General features: G+C 41.3%; 1 protein-coding gene across 1 annotated transcript in view; it reads right to left on the reverse strand.

Moving 5' to 3' along the window:
• Positions 1-23,437, reverse strand: part of UACA (uveal autoantigen with coiled-coil domains and ankyrin repeats) — a 34,207-nt gene extending 10,770 nt beyond the window's left edge. Inside the window, exons 1-11 of the mRNA XM_050903143.1 lie at positions 23,367-23,437; positions 7,706-7,839; positions 7,116-7,204; positions 5,904-5,968; positions 4,905-4,962; positions 4,314-4,384; positions 4,102-4,208; positions 2,973-3,154; positions 2,484-2,521; positions 1,985-2,053; positions 715-822 (exon numbers count right to left, since the gene is read on the reverse strand). Coding sequence (XP_050759100.1) covers positions 715-822; positions 1,985-2,053; positions 2,484-2,521; positions 2,973-3,154; positions 4,102-4,208; positions 4,314-4,384; positions 4,905-4,962; positions 5,904-5,968; positions 7,116-7,204; positions 7,706-7,839; positions 23,367-23,423 — 978 coding nt within the window. The 5' untranslated portion in view covers positions 23,424-23,437. The remainder of the gene's footprint in view (positions 1-714; positions 823-1,984; positions 2,054-2,483; positions 2,522-2,972; positions 3,155-4,101; positions 4,209-4,313; positions 4,385-4,904; positions 4,963-5,903; positions 5,969-7,115; positions 7,205-7,705; positions 7,840-23,366) is intronic.
• Positions 23,438-23,733: the final 296 nt, after the last annotated feature.

Consider the following 23,733-nt stretch of genomic DNA (forward strand, 5'->3'; position numbering starts at 1 on the left):
AAGACAGAAGTTCAGACAAGCCAATGATTCCAAGAAGAAATATTCTTTCTATCCATGTGCTACATTTAGGGGAAGCTGCATACACTTTTTAAGTGTACCTCTACAAAAATACAGTGAAGGAACAAACGTGAGCCTCCACAAAGAAAAAAATCCTGCTTTTATGACCAGTACAATTGAGGAAGAAAATACTTAGACCTCTAAGAAGAGGGAACTTTTTTAAAAACAGGGTTTCAAGTTTGGGTGAGAAATTCCCTATTGAAAACCTTTGTTTCTGTTTTTGCCAATTGAACATTTTTCTCTGTGTTTCCACTTACAATAACAGCTGGAAAATAAGCAGTGACTATGCTAAAGTACTGACCCACAACACCTACATTTAATTGTGCAGATGAAGTTTACTCTCCAAATTACAACATGCCAGAACACCCCATGGTTCACATTACATTGTGAAGTACAGCCATAAATATTACTGCTCAAACTTATGAGTATCAGTGAATGATGTTGTAACAGGTCCCCCCACATTTTGAATATTATTACAAGACCAAAGGCTTTTGCAGCAGAAAATGACAGTGACACATATAGAAATAATTCACAGGAAAGCAGTGACGACCACATCCTAACTACACGTGCTTTCCTTTCTACTTCTACCAGTCCTCACTGTCAGCATCAGGTAGTTATTACAGCTTTCAAGTCAAGTTATTCCAATACTAGGTTTACCTCATTCAATTGTAGTTGTAACCCACTGATTCTATCCAGCAGCATCCTTTGCTCCTCTTGCACTTCTCTCATTCGATCTTTCAAATCTTGATTTTCTAACTCCAATTCCTTAAAAAGTAAAAAATAAAATTTAGAAAACCACACCACCACACTACACACACATTGGGAAAACTAAAGAATCTGAACCAACAATTTTAACAGTCATTAAAGACACCAAGCCTTGCCTAACAAGTCCCCTAACGATTTAGTGGCCTCACTCCAGGTCTGTTTCATTTTGAAGGTTTACATAAGCACAAGCTCCATAGTTTTCAAGCTTTTCGGCTCTAGAGAGCTCATTGTTGTATAAGTGTACATACAGGTTTTGAACATATGAGCAGAGTAAGATGACATTCAATGCTGACAGCACTCAAGAGGCCGCTTATCTGCTGTCTGTTAACAAGTGAAAATAACTAATGTTAAAACAGTTCCTGAAACCCAACCACTGCAGCCAAAGGTGTAATGAAAAAGCCTCACCGACATGAAGCATAGCAATCTTTAAATGTGCTAACTGTTCCAGCAGCCACAAGAATCACTCTAGTAACGTATAATAAATCCAACACAAAAATGATAGGTCTTTGCACCATCAATCAGTCCAGCGCTCACACGCAAACAATAAAGCATGTTTAACTCCTGCCTGATAATCGCTGCCTTAACTGTGTTAACTACTTTAGGTCAAACCAGAGAAGTTGCATTTAGAGATCTTTATCCTTTTGTTACAAAGCATTTCAGAACAAAGGCCTCAATTTTTCAGTGGTTTGTTCCCCACAGCTTAAAACATTGTTTACCTTTTTGAAAACTGTAATGACATAGTAACAAGATGAGAAAATTAATACTAGTTAGTAGAACAGTTATGATACGGGTTGTTTTTAGTAAGACACTTAAACATCTCTCTTGAGAACATTAAAAAAATAAACCTTCCTGGTTTGTGACCCTACAGTTTTACTGCAGGCAAAAGTAGTAGACAGAAGGTTAAGAGATGGGCAGGGTTAAGACATGAAGAGACTTGCAAATATTTGTTACACAAACAAGTATTTTTTTCCTGAAAAATTTTACAGCTTATCTGCATAATTGCCACATTACAGTCATGCAATTAAGTTTTAAGTAAACAGCAATATACATGACCTTTCTTAATGGAATTGCTAACACTTATTTTACAAGCACATGTAGTCTTTAGTATGTCTGCTTCATTATGCATATGGGAATATGCAAGTCAGAAATCCTTCTCGCTTACCTGAGCATTGTGTTCCTTCTGATACAGCTTGACATTCACCTCCTCCTGCGCATGCAGCCGATTCCACTTCTGTGACACATAGTAATTTGTTATTGCAACAGTAAAGTATTAATTTATATTCCTGTTGTGTTCTGCAGACATCCATTTCTGGGGACAGTGGGCTGTTCTCAGCCTCCATTTCAGCTTCCACTGGGGGGCAATACTACCAACATTCACACTTTGACAGATTGCTTCTCAGTAAGAGGTCACTCCTGATCTCATCCAGACAGCAAATGGGATGCTTGTCAAAACTCTAATCCTGAATGTGCACATCATCGAATATTTTTCAAATAGAAATAGCCACATCATCTGATTCCAGAGGGAATCTTCTTAGCTACATATGAAGTTAAGAATTAAAAAAATACTGAACTAGTTTTGCATCACAGCACTATCTTAATCACCCTCTCAACAACACCAGCGATATACTGCCTTAGGAGATACTTAGTAAAAGCAGCCTTACCTTTTGTTCAGGCTGCCCTTTCTTCATGGTATCTCTTGCTAAAAGCACACCACAAAAATAGGAAGTTAAAAAATGCATTTCGTTCAGACTCACACAACATTCAGCTAATTCTATCAATTTTCAATCTTGGGAGGACGTTTCAAGAAATGATTCACCACCACCTCCAGTTAATCAAATATGGAAACATTCACAAGTATGAAGTTTTTCTATAAATAAGGCTAAATAACTCCTATGATCAATACTGCAATGCCAGGTTCAGCAATGTTAATACCTCGAGGCATCAGAGCCTGCATTTACCTTAAAAGCTTTACTAAAACCAAACAAAAACCAAAAGCTTTCTTTCCCCTCCCAAACAGGCAGCTTATCACCTATTTGTTGAAAGGACTACAGCTGCCCTCCAAAAAACCGTTCCTGAAGACAGAGCAGTGGGAAGATACACAATTCAAATGAAAGAATAACAGCAAACTGTTATAGCCATGTTCTTCATACCTTTGCTGGAATCCTCAACGGCAGCTTTTATTAAAGCCAAAATGTCAATATTGTCACCAATTCTGGCATAGTAAGCACAGTCATGACCAAGGCCATCAGTCAAACTAACATCCGCACCATTTTTGAGCAAAACTTCTACTGCATCCTTGCAGCCGTATTCACAGCCTAACATTAAGGCAGTCCTGAGGATGGGGAGAAAGATTGCATTCAGAGACTCAGGGATCTCATGCTTTAATGGAGCAATCACAGAAATAATCCTTCGTACACTTAAGTCTAATCATGGAAACTTGAGTCAAGGAATCTTTCCTCTATCAAGAGAGGAAACTAAGCTTTAAAAAGTCATTTAGTCAGTGTTTAAATATTTGTTAAAAAGCAAACAAAAACACTATAATAGCAGTATTTTCATGAAACCCAGCAGAAACCTACTGCCTTTGAGAGCACCACCCAGTGTTTTGAAAACTCATATGACTCCTATTCAAATAGAGAGGAAGCTGAAATCTCAATAGACACAAACTCAAGACAAGAAGTTTAGACAAAGTTCAGGGGGGTAAGTGCTTGGGAGCCCTCGGAATGCCTTCCAAACACTTGCCAGCTTCAGAACATGCAATGCAAGTACCCATGCTTTGTCCCACAGCAGCCTCATGTCCACTGGCCACCAGGCAGTCATCCTCCAAGAAATAACTGGCAGAAGTAGCAGCTACAAATAGAAAACCCCTCCCCTGACCCTCTGCCATCAATACAGAAGCAAACATTTCAAGGCCTTTAGGTCCCTTCAGAGCTCCAACGGGGCTCAAGTACTTCTTGACAGAGTACCACTTTTGTCATGACGCACTTTGCATGTTGATCCCAAAGGGTGTGAGGTGCAGCTTTGGACAGACAGACCCTTAAAACAACCAACTGCAGTTTCTCTGCTGGCAGTAACAAGCTTATGTGTACTTTAGATGCAAGAACACGCAATAAAAAAAGGCCACACTTATCTGCGTTATTAAATTGGCACATCTGCTTCTGAACTGAATCTCAGGTTCTTTTCCACTGAATTTAGCATATTTATTCTGTAGCCTGAAAGCCAAGGGACATCTTTCTACCCTTTAAATGTCCGCAGGCATTGACAACCCTCTGCATGCGTTACCTGTTTTGTTTGTCCCTGGCATTAACATCTGCTCCTCTGTCTATCAGAAGCTGACAAACTGTGGGACGACACATCTGAGTGGCCAGCACTAGTGGTGTCCTCCCGTCCTGAAGAGAGGAAGAGGGAAAGAAATAAGGAAAGGGAGAGAAATCAGAGAAAGCACAAGAACTCCACTGGGTTTGTGCAGAAGAATGCTATAAGCAGCAACTTACTCCATCTTTTGAATTCACCGAGGCCCCATGATCACACAGTAGTTGTATGCTAGAGGAACAGTCTGACATAGCTTTCAAGAGAAAAAGAAAGAACGAGTTATACTGCTGAAAACAGCCTTCGTGAAACCCCAAACACCTCCTTGGGTGTATTTGTTTCACAAAAATTCATGCAACTAAGTTAAAGCATGACAAGGCTCTATGACTTAGTTCTCACACAACCATCTCAAAAGCACATGAAAGAAATCAAACACTACTGTTCAAGACACTGCATAGCATAATGAGGATGCAGACAATCCAGAGTAAAGGTATCTTAACCTACTAACATCATTGCTCTAAAACACTGCTCGTGATACTTGCTTAAGACTTTACTATACAATTCATGGGCATTAGAAGACAATTCCAAACCTACAACCTCTGCTAAGACTGTTAACAAAGTTTGTTACTGAGGACAAACGTCATGACAACATAAAAACATTTTCTCCTACTACAGTCACCAAAATTAAAAGAGAAGAACTTGGCCCATCTGAAAATTAATCCATTAATTAAATCTAGGTTTCATACTACAGTTACCAGAACAGCAAAACCTTTTACCTGCATCATGAAGAGCAGTTCTTCCTTGAAGATCCACGTTCTCTGTTGGACAATTGTACTGTTAAAATAAGTAACCCCAGTTATCAATTAGGATTCAGATTGCACTCACAAAACACAAGATGTTTTGAGGTTTGAATTAAAGCAATAAAAAGGCTATTTAAGGAAAAAAAAAATGTGTGTACTTTACAAATATAGTGACATACATGAGAGAAAGAGCTATGGATACGTGCACTTCAGTGCTCTAAACACATTGATCAAAAGTTGTAGAAGTAAATTAAGACCGTGCGAAGAAAATGCACAATTCATCACAGACTTTTCACAAACACTTTCAAATGTTCATTCACTACGGCTAAGACTCTCTGCTACTTGTCATTACTCCTTCACTACCAGTATCACTACTAGTTCTGGCACTCCATAGAAAGTGTGCCATTTATATCTGCATGGAGACATGCATCAAATAAACAGAAGATGAAAAGAACGCATTAAAAGTTAAAAAAATTCAAATGAGCATAAACTGACCAGGAATAAATGAAGAAAAAAAATAAATATCACACAAACCTAAGACAACCCCCAATATTGTTTCACTAATGAAAGATTATGGATATAAATGCCCACCTTCTGAATAAAACACTACTCTTGAGCAGGCCTTTCAGTGTTACTGTTCCTAAATGCAAATGTATTCAGAAAAGGAGCACTAGTCTTTAAAAGACACTCAGCTCCATTTTAAGAGGTAGAAACTACAACTTGATTTGATTGTCTATGTGGAGAGACAAAAAAAATGTTTATTTTCTTTATTTTAGCACTCTTTCAGCCACAACCTGTTATTTAATATGAAAAGGTCTTTTCCCCATGACTGTCTTATTTTTAAAAAAAAGAATGTAATTGTAAAAAAAAAAAAGACAGGAGTGGCATATCCCAACTTTGAATCAGTATATTTAAGAGCACCTTTTTTCCTCTCAAAAATAAAAACCGTAACAGACAAGTTATATTTTTCAGTACCTGCAACAGCTTCTGCAAACATAAAGCATGTCCATATTTTGCAGCTAGGTGCAGTGCGTTTCTACCTAAAAAGAGAGATCAACAGCAATTCAGGATCTATTTTGAACACGCATTTAGAAATACCACACACAAATTCAACACGCCTATGTTGGTTCTCAGAAAGTCTACTACTAATCATATAACACTAATTCATAAGTTAATTTGTACTTCACTAAAGCATTAGCATAGTTTATTTTATCTGAAGAAAAAACTGTCATCTTCCTCCTTCATAATTCTATATGCTTCATTACTGCTCATCATGTGCTAGATGTATGAAACATCAAGATACATGTGTCAGACTGCTAGACTGATTTCAGGACAAGAGACAGTTCAGATCAATATTCACATCATTTTAGATACAACAGTCCCCGTCCCCATGTCCCCCCCGCCCCCAATTCTGTCAGTGCTATAACTATTTGTTACACAATCTTTTCTTATTTTAGAGAAACTGCAACCAAGGATTCAAGTTCATGAGTGAAATTAATCTCAAAATACTGCAAATGACTCCACATAAGCATTTAAAATAATCTGTCATATGAAAGGAGGAAGCTAGGTTATTTCTGTAATGAAGTTGAAAACAAGAGAATATTCATTAACCATGTTAAATTATGAGGTAAACAATCTGAGGCAAAATTAGCACCCGTTTTTAACTATCTCTTCCATAAGACCTTCACGCAAACTCTGATACGACACATGCAAATCAAGAAGGTAGCACAGACATGCTCTGAATTTTTGAGGGCTCGCTATGGGTGCACGAACACCTACCATATCATTTAGTTCAAATCCTCATTGCGTACAGTACTTTACAAGTCTCAGTGAAATACACTTAGTATTTAAATGAACACAAATTCATTTAAAACCGTTCTTATACTGTTATTCTCACCCAGAAATGCTGATCTCACCAGTGAGCCTGGAGCAGACTATATATACAGTTATCGCAGCACAAAACCAGAGTTCTTAAGTTCTGCTGCATTCATGAACTTGCATGACAGGACATGACCAGTTTCCTCAAAGTTCAGCAACAAGTCACACAGATAATCAATTTTTTTGCCAACTACAGGAAACTACAGAACGAAGGAAGATCTATCCTGTAGTTCAGCTTAATTCTACTCCAAAATAAAAACGAAGCTGAGAACTTTTGCAAGTTGCACTTGGACATTTGAGGAAGCCTACCTGCAGCATCAGTGGCTGTGATATCAACTCCATGAATAAGGATGGTGTTCAAGCAATCCAAGTTTCCCTTTGATGCTACCACATGGAACCTAAAAACAAATACCTTGCTTAAGCACAACTGTTTTATACACAAAAATGGTAATACTAACCTGGAAAGTCAAAGCAAACAGCTGTATACTGAAAGCATTATACGGTACAAATCCAGCTTTGGACAGCATCCAAATCCAGTTAAGAGTTTTGCAGATATTACTTTAAGGAACAAGATAACTTTCTTGAGAAGTAATCATTATTTATCTTGTATCAGTGAACCAGGTGAAAAACCAACATGCTTTCCATTTCTCTTTAATATTCAAATCTGGCAAGAGCAAGTATTTAAATACTGATCTTCACTTTGAAGCGAAGATTGTTCATGAGAATTTCACATTCCAGCCACCTGGTATTCTAGTTTAGATGAGGCTAGACTCTAACAAGATGTATTACATAGATTTATATATTAAAAAAAGAGTTTTTAGAGCAGCAGCAAGATTTAGGAATCGAGTACCTTTCAGTAGCTTCCCAACACCATTATTGGAGTACTGGAAGTTACTTACGCAGATCTCCCTTCCACATCCAGTTTAGTAGGACTGACTCCTTTTTTGGCAAGGATTGACGAAACCTTTTCCACATCGCCCCTTTCAGCTGCTTTCATTAACCTGTCATCATATTTGTTCCAGTCTGTGTTCAGCTGTGTAAGAGAGAATTAGAAAAGCAAGTGAGCTTATGGTACACTACTGATCTACTACAGGAACTTCAATAAAAGGCTGAATCATATGCAATTGGGGGGATACAACAAAAAAATATTTTGGTTTGCAAATAGAGTTGTACCTGTTAAGATGTTTAGCATTATTTATGTATAACGTCACTGTAGCATTTCAATCAGGCTGTTAGCATTGAATGTACAGTGCTCCGAGACAGTCTGGTTAAGTCACTTTGGTCTTAAAGGAGACCTTTAGGATGAAACCTCTTTGGTTTTCCTCATTCTGCTTTGTTCTAATAGGACTAAAACTAAAGCCACACACCGTAGTTCCCTATCCTCATTCTCAAATAAAGTTTTCAGACAGTTTCTCATATTAGGTTGTCTCTAGACATCTCCTTCCAGCCCCTCTATCTGCCCTGTGAGGCTGCCCCGACAGCCATCTTTTTCACTGCATCTTTACTTTCTCTTCTCTCATCATGGATACTTCCATCCTGACCACAAAAATATATTTCTCCCCCCCCACAGTGGTTAACAAACAAGAAAAAACTGCTACATAGGGCTGTGATAAACCAAGGACTTCACACAACAAAGGAAGGGCTAGCATGCGTACTTGTACGCATACACACTTTGTAGAAGAGCAACCTGTAGTATCTCAAAAACTTTACAGTGTGTCTAGAAGGGACTTCAGAAGTCATGCAGACAGGGAACCCCACACAAGACCAGCTATAGCTATGTGTTGTTGTCCTGGTACTCGTCTAACTCTCAAAAGCTCCACTGAAGGAAGGGGTAGAGTGTCCAAGGAGACCTGCAGTTCAGTCCTTCATTAATCGTATCAGAGAACATTTTTCCTAATGCCTAGTTATCATATTTTAATCTCTCCACCATGCACATTAAGAACTCCCCCTCTCCTTTTCTCTGCAGCAACTATATATTTGAAAAGTTGTCTCTTCTTAGTCTCACACCCTATAGGAAAGGCGCATCAACTGCTCTCTCACACCAGCAAGAGAATTAACTCCATTAACTATATGAAAACTGGAGGGTTTCTTGTTCATCTTTATTGTCAATCATGTGAATTGTAAGTCTAAAACAATCAAGTATTTCTATATATTAAATATCTGCACATGGCTCAAAATTTACAAATTAACAAACAAGATGTAACACAAAGAAACAGGTGAGTGACGAATTGCAAGTAACAGAGCCCAAAATAGTACTGCTAACAACTTCCAATCTAAGTAATCTTCAGTATAAGCTTTTCAGTATTCATTACAAAGTGATTTCATAAGGAAGCAGGCAGATAAAACACAGCTGCTACAATTTTCCCCTCTATCAACCCTTATATAGCAAAGGTACCACAGAGAACTCAGCAGGTGAGCTTTGTGAGATATTTGAACAGGACAATTATGAAATGCATGTAATCAATGGCAGACTTCAGTTTTCATGAATTCAGCAACACATGAAATATGTACTAAATTTAGCCCTCTCTAAACCAAGTTCACATTTATCAGGAACAGCTGAGCTTCCCAGCTTTACTGAAAGTTCCACTGCTTTTCACGTCCAATGCATAACTAAAATCGATGAAAGAACATCAGAAAAGCAGAAAGCAGAGACCCTATTTTCACCTCACCACCTCACACAAGTTGCTTTTCCTCAAAACATTCTTTCATCCACTCGTGAGGTGCAGAGTTTGACGCTGCTTCCCACGCCACGTAACCGCAGGCTGCTGCCAAGGAAAGCATCCGTCCCCTCCCCAGCCACTCTCCCTCCACTTCGTGGGCCAGGGGAGCACGCTCACCCTGCAGCCACCCAACAAGCTGATCCGTAAGAAAACATCCACAGAGAGAACTGCCGTTGAACCAGCTCGCTGACCTGATCCGCCTGCACCCAGGTAACAAGGAAGGAAAGGCACTAGCACACAGCAGGGAACGGCAGCGGATCTGATACAACATCGGACCGTACCCCAATCCTGCACAGCACGAAACCGAATGCTGAAATGCTGCGAGTCAGCGCAGGTACACACATGACATCAGTACAGAAACATACTTGCTAATTCAACTCACTGAATTTGGCCACTCTTAAAAATAGATCTGAACCAGCTCCACTAGGTCTCAAGCAGTTTTCAGATTTTAACATCAAATGGATGTGCTAAAAATATGCAACAGGACAGAGTTTTTCCTGACTCTTCAAAGGGTCAAAATTTAGCTAAGTGTGATATTCAAGAGATGAACATCTATTGAGCTGTAGAAAGAAATTCAAAGTTTATAGCTTTAAATTGCCTGCAACTACCAAAGCAATGTAGAGCACAAAGAAAGTACAAAGTCAGTTATAAATAGACCACCACGTATTCAGTCTCAGACATTGGTCACCCCCCACTTTTTCCTTGTTTACTTCAAATTTAGAATTTCAGGCCACAGGCCAAGCATCCCACCCCAAAATGCAGAGCTTGTTCTCTTTGTTGCCAAACCATCCTTTCTGAATTGCTTTACACTTTTCAGGGAATTCTGTTCTGTGACAGAAGCCTCATGGCCAAGCTGGACACTGATGACTTGATATTCAAGAAGCTTTTAACAGAAGGAAAAAAGCTTATAAAGGAGTATTATATTCAAATCTAACTCTACACAGCAAAAGAATTTCCTGATGACAGAGACATACACAGCCTGTAGGTGCATGAAGTTACTTAGCACTGTGGATCAGAAGTTCCATGCCTCGCTGAATAAAGAACATTAAAACTGGTAAACCTAATAATTTCCAAAATAGAGCAGCCAAAGAGTAGCTGAAAACATTTTTGTTTCTTTAAGTGAGAAAGCAGCCTATCAATCCCGTATCCTTCATGTTGGGTTCATCACAATACATTCCTCCGCCTCCTTAAAGCACCAAACCCACTATGCAAAAGTCTTAGCAGTCTTCATGTGAAAGCAAGAACAACAATAGATAAAAACCAAAAGCTATCAAGACAGAACTACCTTCTCCGTAAGACTGTCTTACTAGCAAAGACCAAAATTTTTCATGATTTAATGTAACAAAGTCTGGAAGATCCACAATGGGGAGAGCCAATGCCAATTAGCCAGTTTTCAAAGTGGTCAGAGCCTAGAGCTGCAGCAAGCCAGGTCTCGCCTTGCACCAGAGCCAGGGTTCGCTAGGTAAAAGAAGAGATATAAAAAAGAACAAAACTAAAAACCCACTGCCACCACCCTGCATCTGTAGAATGATGTATATAACAGAGTTGTAATCATGATTATCTTTATTCCCCATTCTCACGATAAACAAGATTACAGTAATCATGAAGTCTTAGCAATAGCTTATTCAGTACAATACTTGCTAAAAGTGACATGAAGTTATAAAAAAAGACAACTAATGAAATTACAACCACTAGTGTTGCCCAGCTAAAGTGCAGTACCAATTTGCCAATCAATTAAAACATCCATTAGCTTAAAAGCCAAGCCAGCCTGGTTGGCATAATGAAGTCATTGCATTGGTGACATTACTGTTCGCAGCAAAACCTGCATGTATTGCCGGGGGGAAAGACAGTATTCCTCCGCAGCTTGGCAAAGTTTCCTCTGCTAAGCTACTTTATTATGCAAGTTTTATGTTTTATTTTTAAATACCTTAGAAACTGTACATACATAGCATCTAGCTCTGTTCCCTCTAAACTCTTTTGCGTATGACACATTTCACATCCTTAGAGGAAAGCGGTCACATCTTGCATGTTTGCCACTCGGTTTAGATTGCCGAGTTTCATACTTGCAGCTTATACCTACTAGCACAAACTCACTCAAATCTATAGAAAACCCTTCACCAGCCATTCTTTGTTCCTACTTCATAAATCTTCTGATTAACAAGAGCTTTTTTTTTTTTTTAAAATACCATCATCTTAGTATTTTTTTTTCCCCTTCGGTTGTAACACAGTAAATTGTATCCATTTCCTATGATGTACTAAATCAAATATTGTCACCCAAACTTTTCACATTTAAGGAAAATTCCTCACAGGAAAAGTTGTCAAAGACAGATATAACACACATTAATTAAAAAGAAACTGTTACAAAATTCAAGGTTTTGCATTTTTGCAGTTGTAAACTACTGCCACTGATATGAAATCTAAGATACCTACTGTGTCTTTAGCTGCACAAGAAAACCAACAAGTCATCATAGAACTCGCAGTGTCTTGCTGCCAGAAGCAATCAGTTTATCTCGCATCAAGTTACAAACCACTGCAGCTCACAAAGCACCAAGCCAGAGTTCCAACAGGCTGCTTCAAGAAACGTATTCTCTCCACCGCCCTGAATTCATTGTGTTCCATCCTTCACTTAGCTTGGATCCCCAAGTATATTTTCCCCATCTTCAGGATCATCTTCAGACTTCATAACTCCTAAAAAAATATGGGCTACCCCCGGCCAGAGGCTGCCCGGCCAGTGAAGCCCTTTGCGGGTCCGGCCGCCAGCTCAGCCTGTCCCTCCCCAGCAATCCCGAAGAAAACCCTCCCAGAGGTTTTGTTTCTGTGTTGCAACAGACTGCCAGAGTGACTCAGACTCACAAGTAAATATTGCCCAGATCTGAAATATCTTGTAAACAATACGTAGACAGTCTCATCAGCCCAGATCTATTTTCTGATAATCCAGTACTTGATAGCTGAGCGATAGAAAGCAATAGCTATTAATACATTCTCCGCATGCTCATGCCCTGAGTAATGCATTTTAGATTTAATGTTAACTAACGAGACAAGCATGCATGAAACTTTACTATGGTGTTGTTATGTTCTGCAGACATGCAAACACTCACTTTAAAATAACAAACACGTTAGTCAAATTAACTGTCCACTGAAGGTCATACTTATCACCACTAATAATACAGAAGGACTGAAATACTCGCAGGAGTAACTTTTTCCTATTCCACCACACCACAAAGCTGAAACCAGACTCACGATCAGACTTCAGACAGTTACAACTGCAGAGCAGATGGAATGCATGATCCTATTTTGACAGAAATGTAACCGATTTTAAATTAGAAAACACACATGCCTCTGCTTTAAAAAAATTCTCCTTTTACAGTGATGAAACCCATTCTGAATAGAACCTGGTTTCAGCTTACTGCTGCTGCCAGTCTGTCTCCCAACACGTTAAACGAGGGGAGTCACAGAGGCTGTGAAAACATTAAACAGACAGCATAATGATTAACAGTAGGGAAGATGTAGAGTCTCCTTTCACAAGTTTTAAATTTAAATGGAGATCTCCCGAGTGCCATATTTGGATGGCTAGGTCAACATGACAAGCAATGCGCTGTTTGTCTGCAGAAGAGAAACATGGTGCATAGCCAGAAAACCACATACACACGCACCCTGGAAGACACACACAAGAGGTTGCAAATAACCTAATAAATGGATCTTCTCAGTAAAGAGACTTTAAAAATCACTCATTCATATCTGCATAAATTCACCCCTTCCCAGCAACTTCTAAACTATTCCACATCACTTGCTCTGAGCACCAGCCCTTTTCCTCACAGCACTAACACGTTTCTCAGAAGAACCTTCCAAGACCTCTCTGCAATTAATGTCCCCTGACAAAGCCACTCCAAAAAATTGCAATAACCTTGTCGTCTCAAGTTATCTTCTGACCAGAACCAAGTCTGTCTCCTCAAGCTAAAAATGGCATTTTGGGGGGAAAAAAGTAAATATGCTTCACAAGTGACAGCAACAGCTAAACACCCCCACAGTCTTCTCCAATTTATTTATCCCAAAGGTTTCACTTGTCTCCATTTTTATCTGCCTGCAGACATTCCTTGTGACTCGTGAGCTGCACTCATCCTGCAGCCCCTTTATGCTGAAGATCTTCCCAGGACAGTCTTGACCACAAGATTTAAGATTGCTAAACCACATTCCCCAGTCCTGCCCAGCTCAGACTAAGCACAGACAGCAGTTCTCAGGAAACACAGCTTTCATGGCTCCACCAACACCGAGCAGCTTCAGTAAACAAAGGCCAGCTACAAACTCACACTGATTAAATTGTTCTCTGAGGCAGATGAATCTCAGACAGCTCTAAGGGTGGAAACTAATGAAGTGTGCTTGTATTGCATTCTTTCAGTGTAACCAAAGTTTGGAACCCAATTCAGATTTGGTTTTTCAGAACAAAGACCATCATCAGATACACCAGCAGTGCAGATCTCTGGAGGTGCTAAATCGCCAAGCACACCACAGATGCCTAGCCAAGGCCAGTATTGCCCATTTTCTGTTAACACAGGGCACCTGTTTTTCCTAAGCTCAGCCTGCCAGGAATTTTTCCCAACTCCAGGTCTCCAAAGATAAGGGAGTATCCCATCTCCACCATCTGGCTAGGATCAAATGCAGTACTTATTCCTATCAGCTTGTATCTGGTGTGCTCTCAGTTTAAGGGCTTTATATTGAGCAGATACATTAGGTGTCTGCACACACTCTGTACATCCATCTGGTACTGTAATGCCTTCAGGAGTGATGCAGAGATATACGTACACACCAGTGTGCTCAGAAAAAGAACATAAACTGAACAAGCACAGAATACTTTTCCAAAAGCTCTCCTAGCTTTCATTCAATGACTTAAACTTCTTGGGCTAGAGGGATTCTACCTACATGCTTAATAATTCTGAATGAATTGCTCTATTAACTTACCCCGTTTTTCCTCAAGTCCAGGTAAGCTTTTAGCATCCTCAACACCCTTTGGTAAGGGACTGTACAACTTAACTACATGTTGGATGACCAATTATCTACTTGTATTCTCTCTGAACCCAAAACCCCGTATCTTACCAGATATTTAGCAGATCAGAAGTCGAGCTACTTTACCTATCTGCAGTCCTCATCATGTAGATATCTTTGGACCATCACATAACATTACTACATCCTCCTATGCTGTATGCTGCAATACTCTCAGCCAGCACCAATTCAGGCAGCAGATAAAGAATATCACCCCTACTTAGTGAGAAGAGTATACAGCGTAGTTCAGAGTCAAAGTTTATAGTAGACTCTCAAACCACAACCTTCGAAAACAAACGGGTTGCTCATCCATCATTAGAATTAAGTATTTAAAGGTGAGAGCAGCAAGAGCATTAATGACTGCCACTAAAGGTATTTACACTCAGGGCATATTTGGTACCCAGACTAATTACTCTCACTTTTCTGAGCAAAGCAAGACAGGATGTTCTAGTGTTACCAAGAGCAGTGGAAAGGGCACACTGTTGCTGGCAATGAAAGCCATGGGCTGCTATCAGCAAGGGTAGTTCTGATACACTAAAAATATATATATATATTTGTACACTGCTGACAACCAGAGAAGCAATTAGCAAAGTTAATGTTTAAAGTTTATTATTGTTATAGGGTATGTATTTCTCAATAAACAAACATAGCACCATACTTAGGGAATCTGAGCTTGAAGCTACCAGGCATCTTCTCCCTCCCAACCACAAAAAGAAAAGCAGGTAGAGTCCATGAAGCCACGCACAGTATTACTGCACACCCTGCCACCCAAGTGTCCACACTGAGGAACTCTGAGCAAAGTGCTTTACTAGTGACCCCAAGACACAAGAGGAGAGAATACTACTGCGGTTATGGGGACCCAAACAGGACAGACAAATGAAGACCCCAACCCTGAAGGCCTTTGGAAAGCAATCCATAATACCCTTTAATCCCAGCAGCTCTTCTGCCAAGATGTTTCTCAACCCAAATATTCTCCGGAGTGAAATCCTAGCAGCCAGAAAGGAACTCACAAGACTTTTCAGGCCAGCAAGAGGAGATTTCTGGTCACCAGTCTGAGCACAATCAATGAGGTACGACCCCCATTTGAGAATGCACTGATTTTTTTTTTTTTTTAAAGACAATACAGGGCCAGGGACACAAGAAATATCAGTATTAACATTGCAGTGAAAAAAATTGTGACAAGTTAACTTGTTGAAATAGTATTGCTCAGGAAACTTCTGCCTGAACTGGGAATTGCTCATCCAGAGTCTCTAAACAATTCTGCTTACATAGCTGCAGAACACCGACTACATAAATAAACAGCTTATTTAAATAAAGCATGGACAATCTTTAGCAGTCATCTAACTCACTTCAGAAATACGAGTTGTAATTCAAAGCAGTTCTTAAACCTTTCAGCCTGAAAGCTGACATGAAACTGAACACAGCTCCCTGTCACTGCTGGGCTAGGCAGATAATCCTATCAACGAGAAAAACACCAAACGGGACACATCCTCCTCTAATGCCATTAGTGGGTGACATAAGCACATAAAATACACTGAGAGCAAAGAGCTCTGGTAAAACACTGCCATCACCACTTACAGCAAGTGCTCACAAATATATGAATGGTCCTAAAAATTATCGCGACAAAAACACTAACATTATACTTTTATGGAAACAGTTATAAAACTACTAAAATTGCAGTCTCTGAATTCTGTAAAGGCCATTAGATAGAATAATTCTTGACAAAGAAGAGACCAAGAATTATTAATTTTAGGCCCATCTTTGTCACTAGATATTAGTTTTTCCAGTTTAGGTCTCATGCAGTTTTCCTGCAGAGAAAGACAGGCACTCACTGACAAAGGAGAGCTACATGAAAGATATATGTGTGTCACACAAGCCAAGCACAGATGAGAAGGGCAGGCTCGGCACATCTATCAGCCCGCGCATTTGATTTTCCTGCTCGTTCTACAGAGGTCAGAGTACATTTGTGATCAAAACTAATGTCTAAAGAGACACACCCTGCGATTTTATATGGCACAAAGTGACGATTGCTTTTGAAGTAGTTTGATTTATTTAAAAACTGCACAGACTGACAAAATGAAAGGATAAGTTAGACTACTGAAATTATTTTTTAAAGATATTCACCAGGTGTAGCTTCCCCCTACAGTACAGATGCACATCAGCCAATACCCATCTATCTTGCAGACTGTGGCTTATCTGCAGTTGTCTAGAAAAATACTGCAGACACCAGGTTTGGGAAAGGGTTAGTTCAAATGGAGGGGGGGAATGGCATTTTATATTTTATAAGCATATCTTGCTTATCAGGATATGTCTGTATTCACACACAAATGTTTTTGAGTTTAAAACTGCCAGAGTAAGATGTACTGTTTAGTCTACATAAGGGAAAAAACAGACACAGCTTCAACACAGGGTTCTTGTTTCACCCAGCATGTTACCTTATCACCTCATTTACTGCAATTTCTCCATCTACAGAGACTTACTGAATGCTACAGAGTGGGCAAGGCTTAGTCTAAACAGTGATCAAAAATAACAGCCTTCCTAGGACTGCTCTAGTTTTGCATTGCTCAAAATGCTCGTGTCAAGAATTCATATTAACAGTTGTGCTGTTGCATGTCTTGTTTCAATGTAACCGCATCCTGTAATTAATATAGGTAATAGTCTCCTAACAAACAGGTTAAAGCAAAACAAACACTAACCATCTAAAGCCTCACCATAAACATTTCTGATTTTACCCTATTCTTAAGGCATTTTCCTTCCTACTACAAGTTAGCACATCCCATCAAGATCAAATTATTAAGTATCAAGAAAGTATTCAAATCTACTTCTAGCTATCTATGTGACATGTCAAATAGTCCTCTGAAAACCACCATAAGGGCTCTAAATCTGTGTCAAATAGTACATTTCTATCTACAAGGAGTGACATGTACTTAACAGCATAGCCAGCTTCCCTTTCCCACATGGCTGGGGTAGGGGGAAAAACCACCAGCATCAACTACAACAGCACACAAGCTACAGTGGAAGTGTCAAAGAACTCTGCATACAACTCCTGAAGGATGCAAAGTCTGCTACAATTAAAAATATTTTCAATTTTGTTTTTAAACACGACTTCCTCACATCTCATTGCCAACATACAACTCAAGTGCACTGTATTGATAAAACATCCTCACATTCTCAGCCCTGAGATACAGACCAACTTGGACACTAATAAAAGTGATCAGAACTACTTATGCACTCTGAAAACAAACCAGTGTTTTTGCAGCTGCATTTTAAAACAGTCTGTTAGGTACCTTTTGTGGTAACTGGGGCCGGACTTACACACATCAAAGAACATGACACCCTTTTTCAGCAATGAGAGCATCACAGCTTTCACCACAAAAATAATGGGGAGCCCTGGAAGCCTAGGTCCTGCTGCAGCCCAGCTTTGCCCCTGCAAGTGCTCAGCAATTACAGTGTGCCCAGGAGAAAGTATTTCCCCTTTAAATGGGGAGAAAGCAGCAGCAAGGTCAGAGTCCAGCTGCCTTTGTCTGCCATTAAAAGCTGCGTATCACACCACCTTCCTCGGGACTCGAGGCAAACCATTAGTTTGAAATTACAAGCTCTCAGGCAAGGACCAATCGATTTGTGTACTTCCATTTATTAATAACGAAGCATCAGAAAATATTAGGGGCTGACGAAACACGACATGACTATTACATTCATCATGCAGGGAAGCAGCCTCAAGCATGTATGCATGGAGAAGGGAATACCACGTTACAGTCTGACTCGATCTTCTTCGGTCACCATTAAGTAATGAGAATATTGAGACAATATCAGTCTCTCAGATGTTATAAGCATTTGCTTGCTAATAAATATTAATATTTAAATAGTGACAAAGTACTACATAAGTTGTATCTGAGCAAGAGGTCAGATGAACTTAAAACAGATAACCAAACAGCCTTATCTGCATAATTACATCTGCAAATCAGCTAAGGATATTTAACTTGCACACAGGCACTCACTGTGCCTCCAACTTTTAAAATATTCTTAATTGCTACATTCCAAAATGATAAAGCATTGATAAATACTCCTTTTTAAGGAGCCTGAAAATTACAATGCACCTCTAAACAGGCTGCACCACAATGCTTTTGCTGAACCACAAATTGCCTGTCTTGACTAACCTCATGTTTCTTCAACATCAACCACACACATCACACAAACAAGCACCTAATTCTATTTAACTAAATGCAAATGAATCACAAAGGTTTTTTTCCAAGGAACACACACATTACCATGAGCCTTAATAAAGCTTCCTGGAACCGAAACATACTCTAAAGAATAACCACAGTCAGTCTAGGATTTGACATTTGAATATTATAGCGTTGTTGATTCTCGGCAGTGCTGCCTGAAGATGGCATTGTAAAGTCACCTCAGGTTGCCCACAACAGACACAAAGGAGGCAGGGGAGAGGGAAGAGTAACTTTGCTCCAGCTGACAGCAGCAATGCTGGAAAAATTCTGCTGACAGGTCATAGCACTGCAATCAGCGTGGCTGAAAAAAACTGTTTTGTCTTTGCACAGAGCAGAGTCATGACAAAATGCCATGAAAGTCTTGTTTGTTTACAAACCAACACGCACCACCAGCAGCACAAGTTTTTTCTTTTGTTTAAGAAGTTCAACACAGAAGTGATCTTGAATCTTCAGTTGAAATTAGGTTACCAAACATCTATTTTTTACTTCATTCCTTCAGTTCTTAATGTGCATTCTACAGCACACTGGTGCTACAAAATTTTTAACAAAGTTATTCTGCCATACATACAAAGCTATAGTGTTGCTGATTAATTAGCAAATTCAGACAAACAGTATTCTTCCATTCCCTTAATAAAAGCAGTCAGATCAGAACAAGAGGTGGTACCTCCCCTCTCTGCTGCTGACAGGACCGCACTAGTTAATTGTGTATTGGGTCAACCCACAAAGTTCCACTCCTTACTTAGAGAAAAAGTCATCCATTTAACAGAACTGGGCAGTCTCCACAGGAAAAAGGTGTTAACACAACCTTAAACAAGTTCAGCTGTCACTAACTACAGAACTTGTTCAGATATTAATTTAATAATCACAGATCATCATACCAGGGCAAGTGCTCAGATGTCTACCTTTGTTTCTTGCACAATGGTTTCCGCTAATTATATATGATGTTCAGTTTCTCTTAATTAAAAAAAAAATCCAACATCACTTTTCCCAGAGGAGAAAGGACTGATAGAAGCTTTCACATGGTTTTACACCTGCTCATTCTCATTACTTGCAGGTGCTCCAGGCAGTGCTGCTGCTTTCTGAAGTGCATGCGTAGCTCACACCAGCTCTGTGTTTGATGTCCTATCTTAGGATGCAAACAGCTCCGCAGAGGTGCAGACCTGCCACTGCTCAGTGATACAGCTTCAGCTGTGCTCAAAGCACTACCAAGAATCCCATGTTTCACAGTAAGTAGCCATCCTCTGGCAAGCAGTCCAGAAGCCCCCTTCCCTAAATTCCAGACTTCATCACAAAGGACAGAAAGGTTAAAACCCCCACATGAATAAGATAATGCACCTCAAATTTAACAGAACACCTCCACAGCTATTTCCCAAGTGTTAAAGAAATAAGTAGGCCACCTTTTCCCCGACCCCCAGAGGCCAAGAGTTAGAATCTCACCAGTGAAAGTCGATTAGCAAAGGTATAAAACAAAAATAACTTTGTAGAACAATAAACCAATCTTTCTCCAACCATCTTCTCAAGAAAAAACAACCAGTGAGCATTTCATATTTGCTTCCTGTACATACAGCTACAGACAGAATTTTAACTTTACTGGAAGAACACATATCCTAAACACAAACTAGACCACAAACATACACTTATAATATCAGCCTGCATTTTGGAATCTCAGAAATACCAGCAGTGCATGCTGCTGTGGTCACCCCAATAGGATTGACTATATTAATCAAAATCTGTCTTGTAAATGTTGGTGAAGGAGGCATCATCTCTGACTGAAAGCGAGGACCATGCCCTCAAGGCTTCATGCTCCACAGAATCTGGTGTTAAAGCTTCCAGCCTACACTGCTGCAAATGACAAGCATTTGTCTCACTATTCAGAGCACTGAAGTTACTGAACAGGCTGCTCAGATTATTTTCCAAGCACCATCAGCCAGCTGGAGTTGGCAAAACCAGATAATTCCATTTTCAGACAAAACATTCTGGATAACTGTGGAACTGGTAACAACTATCATTTTTACTTTCTGCTGCTTTTCCTGGCTTCCCTCCATCACAAAGACGGGTAATAAAGCCATTTCCAGAAGATCACTGTCAGAAGACAGAGGGCATGTAACTATTACTTTAACCTGGAGGAAAAATTTCAGAAGCATGATGAAGGGATTAAGTTTGTCTCCACCCCCCAGGAAATAGCACGGGGTGGGAACAGGAGAGAGGGATGAAGTTTCTCCAACAGGCAACTCTTTTACACTCGTTTCAAGCAGGATCTATAAAGCTCACGCTGGTAGGATTCCCACCCACTTCCCCTCCTTCCCCAGCAGTTAGAAACAGAGACCCGGCTTTACCCAATCATCCCCCCCTTTGGCCTCACTATTAACACCCACCCATGCAGGTGAATTTTTTTTTCCGCATATAGAAGGTTATAAGTTGGCATTTCATTAGCCGGTGGAGTGATCATGTAACCAAAATAGGTAATAAACAGGGGAAATAAGTACATCATGGGTATAAAAACCAGTTTTCAAAGCACCTCACTGAAAGTAATTTCCCTTCATATATTTTAGAATAACTTCAGCTCTTGACAGTGTTAAGACTGTTCAAATCTACTTTGAAAGGAAGGCTTACTGAGCCTTCACCTATGGAAGTGAAAAATCTCCGTGTCTATTCAAAAATAAATATGGATGCTGTAAGTGTTTGTTGAAATTTCATTATTGTAGGCTTATTTTGAAATAACAAACAGTTCTAAAGTATAGGACAACTAATGAATAACATAAACCAGTGCCAGCCTACACATTACAAATTATCATAACAGACTTCTGAATCACTCCTTTGCATAGCGCACTGCTCAGCACAGTGATGCACTTCCACACGGAGCTGTCATTTTGTCAGATGAGTTCGGTCAGCAGTTTACAAGCCTGAATATCAACATATCTTTCAAATGAGCTATTATTTTCAAGTAATAGCTTCAGATCCAAGACAAATGTGCAGGAGTATTTTAAAGATAGCTAATATCTTAAAAGATGACTGATAAAAGTCAGTGTATCGTATTAACCTGCCCTTTTCCGCTATTCCATGTAGCCAGCGGCAAGTTTAGCAAATCAGTGCAGGAAGACAGCAATAAGCTTCGGAGCGCAGCTGCCACAGTAGACTCCCAGGGAAGCATTTACCGAATGGTCACAATTAAATATGATTTACCACACAAAGTAATTTCTGAATATAGCTTTCTTCAGTTACAAAGACCTCTCTCATCAAAAGTCATCTGCAGAGATAAATGAAGTAAAAACGAAAACCAAAAAAGCCATTTAAAGCCAGTTAACACTAGCCTAAATTTTGGAAGCCATAGAGAACAAGACACAGACAGTTGCACCATCATAAAGGTACCTCATTTCCAGAGGTTACAACTCCCCCAGGCCCAGTATTTCCAGACTGGATGATCAGAAATCACAACTGTGTAAAGTCACTAGCCACTTTGAAAGGTTTCTGTCCACTTTCTAAGCAAATACTCCTTCTGGGCACTGAGATAAGTGCTCCGATTTTGCCACAGAAATTACGAATGTTGAACAAGCTACTGACAATGCCACGCACACATATCTCATCAAGCCCCAGGGCAGGTTGCCAGTCGGAGCTCAGCACTGGCTCCCAAGGCTCTTACAGGGAAAAAAAAAAAAAAAAGAAAGAAAAAAGGTGTTAATTCCTGCTGGGGCCAGAAAGCAAAACTGAAGGCAGAGGTAACATGTGCTTGCATGCTCGTTTTCCGAGCTGCAGGTCATCTAGGGCAGCCTGAACAAGAGGCTGGGTGCCAGGTGTAGTGCATATGTTCATTCCACTTTTCCCCACGCCAGCGCTCAGAGATCCTCTCTCTGCTATGCCTCCTCCCCACGCACAGACCACCCCGGGGGCTCGCTGCCTGCCCCTTCAGCCCTTGCACTCAAGGGACCTCCACTCCTCCAGCAGATCCCCAACTCCCTGAAGCCCAGCTCCCCGGAGCGCCAGGATGCTGCTGCTCCATGTCTGCCCCACAGAGCTCACTCCCCACAGATCCCAGAGACTCTCTTCCCCCCAAGTGACCCCAGCTCTTCCACGCTCTCTGCCCCCAGCAAAGCCTCAGCTCCCCAGGGAGCCGGGACTCCCTGCGCTCAGCCCCCACGCAATGCCCAGCTGCCCGGCCCCTTCTACTCCTCTCACCCCAGACCCCAGCTCCCAGGCACCCCCCACAGATCCACAGCCCTCCTGCCCCATCCACCCCCCCGGAGTCTCCAGACCCCACCTCTCAGCTCCCCAGCCTTACCCCCCCAAGCACCCCCCAGCAGAGCCCACCCTCCACCCCCGAGCTCCCTGCCCCAGCCTACCTCCCCATAGAGCTGCATGCCCACTGCCCGCCCGCAGAGCTCAGCCCCGCCGCTCCATCCCTAGGTAACCCCAGGGGGCTGAGCTCCCAAAGCACCAGAGCCCAGCAGCCCCCAGCCCCACCTGCCCTCACAGGAGCCCTCAGGCCCTCAGCCCACCAGCGCAGGCCCCCTACCCCCTGGGGGGCGGGGGGGAAGCCTCTCCCTCCCCTTTGCCCCCGGCCCAGCCCTGCCAGCACCCACCGCGCTGCCCCCGATGATCGCTTCGTGCTTCTTCAGGCGGGACTTGAGGCTCTTCATGGCGCGGCCCCGGGCGGGCGGGCGCGGCAGCCGTACCGGCCCCGCGACACGCACCCGCCGCCGCCGCCACGGCCGGGACGAGCTGGCCCCCGCCCGCCGCGGTACCCCTAGCCCACCGCCCCGCCCACCCGGGAGTCACAGCCAATCGCCGCCCGCCCGCGCGGGCGCCGCGGCCAATCACCAGGCGGAACAGGGGGAGGGACTTCCTCGTTTTAAAGGGAGCCGGGGGGTGGGGGGGGGGGCCGGCTGTGGGTGGGAGCGGCGTGGCGGGGGCGGAGTCTTATCCCGTGCGGAGCCGCCCGCCCGCCAG

Source organism: Gymnogyps californianus, chromosome 11 (assembly GCF_018139145.2).
Source record: "Gymnogyps californianus isolate 813 chromosome 11, ASM1813914v2, whole genome shotgun sequence".
NCBI lineage: Eukaryota > Metazoa > Chordata > Aves > Accipitriformes > Cathartidae > Gymnogyps > Gymnogyps californianus.